The sequence below is a fragment of the Pristiophorus japonicus genome, chromosome 18 (assembly GCF_044704955.1).
Source record: "Pristiophorus japonicus isolate sPriJap1 chromosome 18, sPriJap1.hap1, whole genome shotgun sequence".
Taxonomy (NCBI): domain Eukaryota; kingdom Metazoa; phylum Chordata; class Chondrichthyes; family Pristiophoridae; genus Pristiophorus; species Pristiophorus japonicus.
The window spans coordinates 47,453,773-47,466,744 of record NC_091994.1 but is presented as its reverse complement, the minus strand read 5'-3'; the positions used below and the strand labels follow the sequence as shown (position 1 = coordinate 47,466,744).

At 44.4% G+C, this 12,972-nt stretch overlaps 1 protein-coding gene across 1 annotated transcript; it reads right to left on the bottom strand.

Annotated features, from left to right (window-relative positions):
* Positions 1 to 3,161: 3,161 nt before the first annotated feature.
* Positions 3,162 to 12,296, bottom strand: rpl37 (ribosomal protein L37). Its single transcript, XM_070859956.1, has 4 exons — positions 12,237 to 12,296; positions 8,623 to 8,758; positions 6,872 to 6,956; positions 3,162 to 3,279 (listed from the first exon to the last, which is right to left on the bottom strand). Exons 1-4 carry the CDS (start codon positions 12,237 to 12,239, stop codon positions 3,210 to 3,212), a joined length of 294 nt encoding a protein of 97 aa, XP_070716057.1. The 5' UTR covers positions 12,240 to 12,296; the 3' UTR covers positions 3,162 to 3,209.
* Between the last annotated feature and the right edge of the window lie 676 nt (positions 12,297 to 12,972).

Below are 12,972 nucleotides of genomic sequence, written 5' to 3'. Positions count from 1 at the left end.
CAGGCTGAATTTGACAAATCCAGTGTTGACTAATTTAAATAATTTGAGCTGCAAGGCTGGTTTAATGAGGCACATTTCATTCAACCAACAGGTAGGGTGATGTCATTGCAAGTGATGTCTTAAACGGAGCTGTAGCTTCTTAGCATGCGCTGAGAGTAGCATCATCAGGTGGGCCTGGCGCATGCACAGGATGACCAAAAACCAGAAATACCCACACCGTCACTAATCACCTCGTCAAACAAAACATTCTGGGAGAGGTACAGTGACTGATGAGGCATTGTGTGCAGGTTATCAAATTTATTGGGTAGAAAGGGTGGGTAGGGGGGCATCATTTACAATACAAAGTGAATATTAAGTGCTGTAACTTATAATGGGATGTCTAGTTTGGCCTATCCATTCGGTGGCCCCGAGATGCCAAGTGCAGCAATGAGATGCCTCCCCCAACAAATCTTAGTGGGCAGGTCGATGTGTTCCATAGTCTGGGATTCATACCTACAGTCGCACTTCGGGTCGTCCCTCACCTTCCACGTGTGGAGCAGGGGGCTGCATCGTCCGTGCCCTGTGCCGATTGGGTTGAGCGCCGTCCAGTGTCTTCAGGGGAGGTCGAAGCCAGGGAGCTCTGCTGTTGGGTCAGTGATGAGGCGTTAGTTCTTTTAAGTTCCATGCGCCCCATGATTCCATCCATCTGGATAGTGGGTTCATACCAGCTGCATGAATATTGGCTGCTGTTTCCCACAATGGCCGGCACGATTTTAAGCGCTTTCATGGTGGGTTTTTCAAGTCTTCGTGAATGGGAAGGTCGATATTTTTCCATTTCACGGAGCACGGTGGCGTCGTGGCGAATGGAAAGCGGGGCAATGTGGGACAGCACCGGGAGCCACTCAAGTTGGAGTGGAGTTGACACCGTCCTCATGGCAGCATTTAGCTGCATGTCCATGAGGTGGCGCAGTATTCTACAGAAGAGTAGACTAGGGCCACTGCTGCAGTGCGAAACATTCTGGCTGTGCACCCCATTACATTCCAGCAAGTTTCCGGACCAGGTTCACCCTGATGGGTGTGGTGGGGGAGGGAAGCGGGCAAATGTGATTCAGGTCTAATGGGGTGGGGGGTCAGGGACAACGTGGTACATCTCCCTTTATGGATCATGTTCTCACGCCCATCTCTCCCCCCCCCACCCCCCAAACCACATTCATCACTCTTCAGCTTCTCCCCAGGCTTCTGCTGTCCCACCCTTTGTGCTGTGCTCTCCTCATCCCCTTTAGACAGATCATGTGCCCGAGTTCCTGCCCACTCTCTTCTCTCTCTCCCCCCACCCCCACCCATTCCTGACTGGCCTCCTCCGATTCCCTGACCTTCTCCCCAGCTAGGAAGGCGTAGTTAAGGCCACAACCCTTCAACTCGGCGCTTGCGCGTTTGGAACCTCCGGTCCACATGCGCAGTCACAACATCAGGTGCGCATGAACAGTTCTGGTGGTGGGGGCAGGGTGGTGTTGGGCTCCACCCCTATAACAGTTACAAATAATCACTCCCATCTGGGCATCGGCTGGATTTTGGGCTCAGTTCTGGGGCTGTGTTTTTGGTGATGAGGCCCCAATGGAGTGCGTGTGAGCAGTTCTCATTCCGTGTCGATATTTACTCTCACTGTTGCAACTGTTCTTGTGAGTAACATGCTGAGGATATCCCAATAGGTGGGATTTTGGAAAGAGATGGGCTTGCTAGGCAGAGCAACCAGTTTTGTTCCTAGAATGTTTTTAAAAACTGGATAAATGCTCAGTAAGATTTTCAGTCGCGGGCTGTATAATGGGTACCTCTGCTGTCATGTTGGATCTCACATGGGCCAACCAAGAGGAATTAGTACATTTTTTGCCATTTTTACTCCCATGCTGCTCTCAAGGCATGAAATAAGAGGCTGCCCATTTAAAACTGAGATGAGAAATTTCTTCTCTCAGAGGATTGCAATTCGCTGCCCCAGAGAGCTGTGGAGGCTGGATCATTGAATATATTTAAGGCGGAGATAGATAGATTTTTGAGCGATAAGTGAGTAAAGGGTTATGGGGAGCAGACAGGGAAATGGAGCCGAGTCCATTATCAGATCAGCCAAGATCTTATTGCATGGCAGAGCAGGCACGAGGAGCCAAATGGCCTACTCCTGCTCCTATTTCTAATGTTCTTAAATCCTTTAAAAGGTTCATTCCATCAGTACCAATCACCCTCCAGTAACTTGCCCAAGGGGTCGTCAGACTGAATGGTTGGGAACAAGGGTTTCTGATTACCCTTCTACAACAGAATTTATTCACTTTCCCAGCACTACGAGAACCCGGTTACAAATGATAACGCAGTATGTAGATCTGTGGTATGAAAAGGCAATTAAAACTTTACTTGCAAAATGTTACAGCATCCAACATTACTCCAGCTCATTACATACATTTCACTTAGGGTATCACACCTGCTGCCATCCAAGTGTCCAGTCTTCATGTGTAAACCCAACCAGTACTGATATGATATTCAACCACTGTTGCAGCACCGTCCAATCCAATCCTGTCCTCACCCTCAATATCCAGTTAGTTTCCAGCAGGAGATACTGGATAGATTAGGATCTATGGCCGACTGTTCTCTCCTATCTTTGGACACAGGTCCAATTGTAGCACACCTGCTCCCCCAACCCCAGATAAACTGGGCAGACTAAGGATTGAACAAGATCTTCCTGCTCCATATGGTAGGAGGGTCAGTAACCAGAGAACAACAGAATTAAAACAATTAGGGATGAGATATATATATATATATATATTTTAAACAACACAAGTTATGATCTGGAATGCACTGCCAGAAAGGGTGGTAGAAACAGATTTGATAGTAATTTTCAAAAGGAAACTGGTTATCTACTTGAAAAGGAACATTCTGACTGGCTATAGGGAAAGAGCAGGGAAGTGGGACTAATCATATAGCTCTTTGAAAGTGCTGCTACAGATATGATGGGCTGATTTGCACTTTTCATGTATATTAATTCAGCTCCCTCAGTATCTTTCACAGATGTCAAACACCGATCAAAATTCTTTGTTACCCAAGTTTGATTTTTCGTGGGCTAGACTCCTTATTTCTAAATTGATGTAGGAGGAGCTTTTTAGACACAATAACTTAAACCAATCAGAGGGAGGCCGGGATAACTTTCCAAACCATAGCTTTATTTGTTGTGTAGGTACACCGACAGTTTATGCAGTGCTGGAGGAAGCCATTGTGGCGCGTCTGGGCTTCGGGGTGGTCCCTTCACGGAATCCATTCCTACAAACAAGAGGGAGTAAAGTGGTTAGGATATTGTATAATATTTGGTGACAGCCAGTGGAGTTTGCAGCATGCCACCCCGGAAGCGATGGGGAAATTTCAATAGACAATGCTCACAAATTCTCTGCATGTCATCGCATTACTCTGCTCCTCTAAAACCCAGAGCACTAATTGTGATTGTGCCATACTCTTCTGTGGGGATCATTGTATCTACAGACTGTGACCAAATAGAGCTTCATTACCCCCCTCCAGATACAAAAGCGCCAATTCTCTGGATACCATTTCATGGGTGCCAGTAGCCCTCTGGCCCCTCGCCCAAATGGCCATTCTTCACACACAAGCTCAGGCGACGGTAATCCGGAGCACCACCAAAGGCAGGGTTGCTGCGCAAGCTGTAGTCAAATGGTGGCTGAAATTAGTAACTCAGCACAGACCAGAGATGGAGCCTTCCTGTTCTGTATGGTGCAGGAGCTCAGTGTCTTAACCCGCTGAACCCTCTGGAAAATGTTAATGTATACTAGCCAATCTCCCATGGCATTGCACGCAGGGGGTCAACACGAAGGCAGATGAAGCAAGGTCTGTCGGCAAGGGACAATCAACACAGGGCATGAGGATGTATTGCATGTCCATTTTAAAGTCATATTTTTGTATCTAGAATCCAATAATTATTTCATGTCTGTACACAATTCCTCGCTACAAAACCGTACTTCCTCATCACATCTGTGTCAATTTTTTCAATTATAAATTCCCACATCCACATTTGTAATGGAAACTGCTTTTGTTACATGGAGTTTACATCATAGAAAGAGATCATTTGGCCCAACTGGTCCATACTCAGCACGAGCCTCCTCCCACCCCTCTTCAGCTAACCCTACCAACATATCCTTCTCTCACATGTACTTATGTAACATCTGTGCTCTTTGCCTCCTTACAGCATTACACATTCTTACCACTCTGCAGGTGAACAAGTTTCTCCTGAATTCCCTATTGGATTTAATTAAATGACTATCTTATTTTATGACCTTTAGTTCTCCTCCACAAATGGAAACATTTTCTCGATGCCCACCCTATCATAATCTTAAGACCTCTATCAGGTCACTCCTCATCCTTCTCTTCTATGAAAAAAGACCCACAGCCTGTTCAGCCTTTCCTGTACATCCCTGCAGTTCTGGTATCATCCTTGCAAATCCTTTTTACACCTTCTCCAGTGCCTCTATATCCTTTTTATAATATTCTAGATCCTTTTTATAATATGGAGGCCAGATCTATGCACAGTACTCCAAATGCAGTCTAACCAAGGTTCTTACAACTTTAACAACTTTGCTCCTTTTCAATTCTATCCCTCCAAGGATGAACCCCAGGCTTGCTTTTCCTTTTTAGTGGCTTTATTAACCTGCGTCGCTACTTTGTGATTTGTGTACCTGTACTCCACATCCCTTTGCTCCGCTACCCCATTTAGACTTGTTATCCAAACAGAATGTGGCCTTTTTATTCTTTCTACCAAAATTCACCTCTCACTTATCTATGTTAAAATTCATTTTCCAATTACAAGCACATTCTTCAAGTTTATTAATGTCTTGTATTTTGTCACATTGTTCCTCAGAAGTAACTATACCCCCAAATTTGGTGGTGTCTGTAAATTCTGAAATTGTACTTCCGATTACAAGTCCAAATCGTTAATGGAAATGAGTGATCTCCCTGTGGAACACACTTCCCACCATTTGCCAGTGAGTGGCTACCCTTAACTCCGACTGTTTTCTGTTTCGTAGCCAGCTTGCTATCCATTTTGCTACTTGTCCCAACTCCACATGCTCTGACTGTAGTCATGTGCCTACTCTAACAACAGTCATGACTTATCAAAGACCTTTTGATGATCTAAATATATTACGTCTACTGCATTACCCTTATCTACCCTTTCTCTTACTTCAAAGAGTTCAATAAGGATGATCAAGCATGACCATCCTTTTGAAATCCGTGCTGACTACTCAATTATATTTTTAGTTTCTAGATATTTTTGCATGACATCCTTGAGCAATTATTTCATTATTTTCCTACCACATAATTAACCCAACTGGTCTATAGTTCCCCAGACATGTTCTATCTCCTTTAAATATAGGAGTAACATTAGCTGTCCACCGTCCTCTGGTACTATTCCCTTTTCTAATGAATTTTTATATACATGTATTAATGCCTCTGCTTCCTCTTCCCTAACTTCTTTTAATATGCGCAGATGCCATCCATCCCAAGTTTGATGCTTGTCATGCTGAAATTACACCCTCCAACCAATGGTGGCACTGTAGTCAGTTTTGCTATCTCCAAATTCCAACACCTCTATTGCAAAGAAAGCCCCAAGTTCGAACTACTTCCCAAATTGCCCCAGGTTTTGCTATTTAACTTTCTTGCTATGCAGCACTTTGGAACGTCCTGAGGATATGAAAGGTGCTAAATCTTCCTTTCTGTAACTAAAAACAATAGAAAATGAAAGGAGACAAATAATGACTTTAAAATAGGGCTTACACAGCCGCACCCTGATGCAATTATCACCTACGCTCTAATTCGGGCATCTGAAGAGATGACATTTGGCCTGAACTGCGTGTGCTAATATTTAGATTTTATATGATAAAATAGCAAAACCAAGGGCATTTTAGGAAGTAGAGATGTCAGGGGACACCAAACCAAGGGTTGCAGTATCATCACTGACAGGAGGGTGTAATTACCACATGACAAGTTCCATTGGCAGGCAACTTCCATTGTAAATGTGGACACAGGAATTTAGAATGGAAAAGTTGACAACAGGGAGTAATGTTTTTAAAGACAGGAAGTGCACATGGATGTAAAATATATATCCAGAGGGTTTCTCAAACTCCCAGTCTGCATTCATAACATTTACACAATTTTAATTACAAATTTGGGCCATGCTGCCCGAAGCTTTTAAATTCATCGCCACCGCACTATCCAGCCCAGATACTCAAATCCATAGAATAGATTAGCACTGTGATATTTTCTTCCCCTTTAACAGCTGTAAAATATTTCTATAACTCGCATCAAGAGGAAATTGAAAAGGTTCACAGTGCCCAAACTCATTAGTCTTGGGACACTGAAAATTCAGCAGTGGATTAGATTCAAACTAGATTCCAGAGGATAGAGACAATATTCTAATCCGGTGCACCACCCTCTAATAGATACAACCATAACCATCGTTCCCTCTAAGCTGCACGTGGCCACGGAATAACCTGCAAGGTACCGTGCAGGCTGCGCTCACTAGATTTTCCATTGGAAATATTGCGCATACGCAGAAATTTAAAGGGACCGCACACAACAAAGACAAGTTAGAGGGAACATTGTCTACCACCCTCTCCTAGATACCCCCCCCCCCAATACGCTATTCTATCCAAGATAACGCCCACCAAAAAAAAACCTATCCCAGAGATACACCCCCACAACTTTGTAAAAGTTTTGTTTCAATTTTCTACCTTTCATCTTAATGAAAAGTAATGAAATGTCGTAACACACACTAGAATAGACATCAAGCGCATTAACATTGCTTCCGCGACCAACATGGTTAGCTTCTCACAACCACTGCATCCCTTACCTGAATCTGCGATACACCACCTTCAGGTGCCTCATGCGACCTGTACCAGTTGTGTTTCTCCTTTTGGCCTTCGCACTCCAGTTATCTGCAGCAAAATCAGAAAGATCAGAAAGATCAGGGCTCCCAAACAACAAGGAACCAAGCAATAGCAACTGTTCGCCAGAATGAACGCCACAACCCACCAGACTCACATAACCAGGATTTATAATTACTATCTCCCAACTTACTCAAATATTTAACAATTAAAAGCAGCGGAAACAGTGGGATTATACCAGGGAGACTTGCTGGGGCTTTTTCATTACAAGGATGAAGGGTAACATAATTGACGTCTTCATGCTGCTGCAATGACACAATCCTTTCACTGGTCAGTGACACAGTAACAAGAGGATACAGATGGAAGATTAATTACAAAAAGAATTAAAGAGATGAGGCTTTTTTTGCACAAGTTGATAAGAATGTGCTAATTGTTCCTGAAGCAGAGCACATAAGTACTTTTACATTTTTAATAATTTTAATTTTAAAAATTAGATTTGATTGAAAATGGTCATGAAATGGTTTGAGAAGCCAGCAGGAGTGGAATTAGACTAGGTGACTCATTTGGAGAAAAATACCTGCATGGATTTGATGGGTCAAATGGCCAGTCTCTTTGTGCTGTAAATATTTTAGCAATGATCTCAAACATTGTCCCATTCAGGATGCCTGACTTCTAAAACAGCAGTCATCGCTGGGTTCATCATCATAGGCAGTCCCTCGGAATCCTTGCTTCCACTCCCAGAGTTCTCTGGTGGCTAAACAGTCCAATACGAGAATCACAGACCCCGTCACAAGTGGGACAGACATTCGTCGAGGGAAGGGGTGGGTGGGGCTGGTTTGCCGCGCGCTCCTTCTGCTGTCTACGCTTGACCTCTTCACATTCTTTGCGTCGAAGAACTCAACGCTCTCCTGGGTGAACTTTCTCCACCTCGGGCGGTCTTCGGCCAGGGTCTCCCAAGTGTCAGTGGTAATGTCGCACTTTACCAGGGAGGCTTTGAGGGTGTCCTTGCTGGGTTACCGTTCTCTCCCCTCCTTTCCTACACTCACAAACTGTTACTGGTGTACAACAGATGCAAACCACCTAGTGATACTCCCACCCAAACAGCCAATCATAACGAGTGAGGCAGCACAGCGAGTGCCAGCAGACACTCTGACCATGCAGGGTGTCATAACTGAACCAAATCCTACCTTTACCCGATGTTCACACACACCATAACAGACATAAACCTACCCTGACAGTCAGGCACAAACATCCATTTTATTTTATTTTTAATTAAAAGATCAATGATGTGTCATCAGTTTGCATCAGTTGTTAAACCTTTGAAAAACACTAAACCTTTTCCCATGGCTCAGTACATATAAACAGACACATGTGAACTGAGTCAGTGGCACTAGCATCGCCCAAGAAAGATCAGGTAGTGGTGGCAACACTACATTGGTGGTGTCGCAGCTCAGGAGAATTTTGCAGGAGAAGCAGGGCTCCTGTCGAAAGTGCACACCGGAGCACTAGGATAGACTCGAGCTGCAGGGGTTTCCAAAGAACCTGCCAACACCCAGTACCAAGGCTCCTGCCTGAGGCAAGACCACTTGCACACCATGGAGGAGGAAGCACTGGAACCACGCTCCAGCACGAGTCGGCACCCTCAGGCGGTCACATGCTTCCAACCATTTGGGCCCGTGGCTACCTGCTCAGTTCTGTTTGACACAGCGATACTTACATTTCCTCTTTCTCTTGGCAGGGTAGGCACATTTACCACAGGTCGATTTCTGCAGATGAAATGCTTTAGCTCCACACCGCCGGCACAGAGTGTGGGTCTTATTCCGCCGCTTACCAAATGACGATGTTCCCTTCGTCTGAAAGAAAATAAAGGCAATGAATCAAGCACACTCACAGGCAACACCTCACCAAATTGCTTTTAAGTTACATTATTTCCTTAAGTCATCCCACCTATGAAGGTGTTTTATGGAAGAGGGTCGCGAGAGGGGGTTAACTCTAACCGACCTATCCAGAGCTCCCAGTGCAGCGTATTGGGAGCCAGGCACACAAACAAGCAGCAGTTTCACTTCACAACCCAATGTGGACTGCACAAGAACAAAGGAAGTGGCAGCCAGACATTGCAGCTCTCCAGCCAAGCAGTTCTCCCATCACCGCAGCACCAACACATTTAAGGAGCTGCTCCCAACAACTACCAGGAGGTGGGGTAACCCCATCTTCACTCACATTCTCCCCGACATGACCAAAATGGGGAAACCATTGGGGAACACAAGGCCCCCATTTAGCATCACCTATGGGTACAGCAGTCCACTGTAAGATGATCTCAATCAGGTAGACTTTCAGCACAAGAGCCGAATCACATTTTGTCTGGCCATTTACGACTGGCTCCACACAAAGCTAACAGCGTAGCTTCAAGATTTTAAGAAGGGCCTCAGTTAGGTAGCCAAACAGGTATCAAACAATAATTAGAATGCACCATTGTTCAAGCATAGAATGGACAGCACAAATGGACCATTCGGCCCAACTAGTCTGTGCCAGTGTTTATGCTCCACATGAGCCTCCTTCAACTTTATTTTATCTAACCTCATTAACATATCCATCTGGAAATATTCAGGTCAGGAAGCATCAGTGGAGAGAGAAAGAGGTAACGTTTTAGGTCAATGACCTTTCATCAGAACAAGACATGAAAGGCTAACTGTTTCTCTTTCTACTGATGCTGCCTGACCTACTGAGGATTTCCAGCATTTTCTGTTTTTATTTCAAATTTCCAGCATCCACAGTATTTTGCTTTTGAACATTTCCTTTCTCCCTCACGTGGTGATCTAGGTTCTTTAAATACACCCAAGCTATAAGCATGTGCTGTCAATTATGTGACAATCAGTATATACAGCTCCAACTAACCACTTTTTGATTAAATTGCTTTATTCTGGTGCTGGACATACAAGAGCATTTCCTGTTTCAAATTTAAATGCTGGCAGAGGTGGTCTGATTCTGCAGCCTTGGACATTGTAAATGTTTATCCTGATTGAATTTCAGGTGTCCAACAGGTCAGGTTTTCATGTTTAGCCAATTAATTTTGATAAGTGTTCTGTGAATAATAGTGTGCACTATTTTATAACAGATGCAAAATTGGAGGGTGGGGGGAAATCAATTCACTTGCTCGCCAAGAAATAATTTGCGCCATATTACTTGTTATGTAAACAGTCAGTGGTGGTCATAGAGATTCAAATTTGAAATGAAAACAGGCATCATTAGGACAAATGACTAAGGCACATACTCTATCTTTTAACAATGGATGTTGGAAATCTGAAATAAAAACAGAAAATGCTGGAAATACTCAGTAGGTCAGGCAGCATCTGTGGAGAGAAACAGAGTTAACGTTTCAGGTCTGTGACCCATTGTCATCTGAGTATTTCCAGTATTTTCTGTTTTTATATACTATATCAACAGGCATCTAAAGGATACAGGGAAATAGGATTAGTTAAAAAGCTAGCATCAACATAGACATGATGGGCTGTAATTTTAGTGGTGTATGATGGCATCTGAAAGGGATGATGCAGGTAAATGTTTTGCTGGGTACCCTTCTTCTCAAGGATTCCACCTGAATATTTAACCCATCATACTGCTCTTAAATCATCTTTTCGCCTCCTGAATACACACTTCACACTGATGTTAAACCGAGTCCCCGTCTGCCCTCCCCTCAGGTGGGCGTAAAAGATCCCATGGCGCTATTCCGAGAAAGAGATGGGGAATTATCCCCAGTATCCTGGCCAATATTTATCCCTCAATCAATGTCAAACACATTTTCTGGTCATTATCTCATGGCTGTTTGTGGGAGCTTACTGTGCATAAATTGGCTGTTTTCCACATTACAACAGTGACTACACTTCCAAAACAACTTCATTGGCTGTAAAGTAGTTTGGTCATGAAACATAGAAAATAGGTGCAGGAGTAGGCCATTCGAGCCTGCATCACCATTCAATAAAATCATGGCTGATAATTCACCTCAGTACCCCTTTCCTGCTTTCGCTCCATACCCCTTGATCCCCTTAGCCGTAAGGGCCATATCTAACTCCCTCTTGAATATATCCAATGAACTGCATCAACAACTCTCTGCTGTAGGGAATTCCACAGGTTAACAACTCTCTGAGTGAAGAAATTTCTCCTCATCTCAGTCCTAAATGGCTTACCCCTTATCCTTAGTCTGGACTTCCCCAACATTGGGAACATTCTTCCTGTATCTAACCTGTCCAGTCCCGTCAGAATTTTATATGTTTCTATGAGATCCCCTCTCATCCTTCTAAACTCCAGTGAATACAGGAGTATCCAGTCTCTCCTCATATGTCAGTCCTGCCATCCCGGGAATCAGGCACTATATAAATGAAAGTCTTTCTTTTTGACAAATTGGGGGTTATTAAATCCCCACAATGGTCTTCCTCAACTTTAGACGTCTCCTGTAATCAGTATGAGCAAAAATCAGTTGAAAGGCGGACAAGCCCCTTAGCTCAAAGTAAAAAATCTGCAACATTACACTCTCCAAAGTGATCAGGATCTCTTGTACAGAATTAACCAGGGATAGTGTCATCATCCTAGGCGGTCCCTCGAATGAGGATGACTTGCTTCCCCACCAAAAGGGATTAGTTTGCAGATGTTTCAATGAAGGACCCGATATTCTAGTCCTGAACTCCAGGGGTGAAAGATGTCGGTGCGTGGATTTTTTAGATGTGTGGTGACCTTTACACACCAGCCACCACACGGGCGTGACAGAGCTAGGCCTTGGTCCAGTGGCATGGGTTAACCAGGACTGGAGACCTGCTCTGCTACACGAACCTAGTGCACACACCTATCGCAGTGTGGACTATCAGGGATAGTATTATTGGACTAACAGAGGAAAGGCACGAATTAATGATGGTGATAGAACTACTGCAGGATGAACAATTGATGAACAGACGGTTCAAACTGTCCCTAGGACACCGAGCCCGGCCGCTGCCTCCAGATTGGAGACTGGTGAAACATTTACCCCGGGAATGGGCAGAGACTGAGCAATACGCCCTATAGTCAGCATGACCCTTCACAGAGGCAAAAACACTAGGGCCAACCTCAAACCCCGGGCTCGAGTATCAGCGCCGGCTGCAGTGATGGGTCTGAACCCCGGCTGACTTGAGGCCTACATCTCTCTTTCTCCCAACATAATTTTAATCGGCCGGCCCCCGCAATATAGGTTCGATCCATTAACTGAAGGTGTATAGAGTGAACCGCCGGTGGCGGGCTGCTGCTGTGGGCCCTGCCGGCGGAGGATGGACACAGATTCGGCAACCAGCCTCGCTCCTAACTCACCATTTTGACTGCGCGTTCCAGAGACCGGAAGTACGGCCTCACGCACCTCTTATACCCCTCTGGTGCGTCCCGGCCTCAAATGCCCCACCATGCAACCCGAGGGTGAAAAATAGTTCCTGCGTACAAACCTTTCCTGTTCAAACTTCCCGGGCTCCCGAGAAGGAGTGAAGCAGCGGGTCTGTAACTTTCCAGAACAAATTATTATTTTTTATTTGCGAGGGACAATTGGAGATTTTAAAAATGCACCAAACGTAACTATTGCTTATAAACAGTTACATTTCTAACATCTTCCAGTTCTGATGAAAGGTCATCGACCTGAAATGTTAACCCTGTTTCTCCCTCCACAGATGCTGCCTGACCTGCTCAGTATTTCCAGCCTTTTCTGTTTTACTCCAGAATCTTCATTATTTTGCTTAAATCTTGCAAATATGTTTTTAATTTCTTTCTTGGAATTCAAGTATCATAGAATGATACAACACAGAAGGAGGCCAATCAGTCCATGCCCATGCCAACTCTTTGAAAGAGCTACCCATTTAGTCCCACTTCCCTGTCCTTTCCCCATAGCTCTACAATTCTTTCCCCTTCAAGTATTTATTCAATTCCCTATTGAAAATTATTATTGAATCTGCTAAAACTGCCCTTTTCAGGCAATGTATCCCAGATCATAATCACTCGCTGTGTAAAGAAAGAGAGAAAGACTTGCATTTATATAGTGCCTTTCACAAACACCGGACAT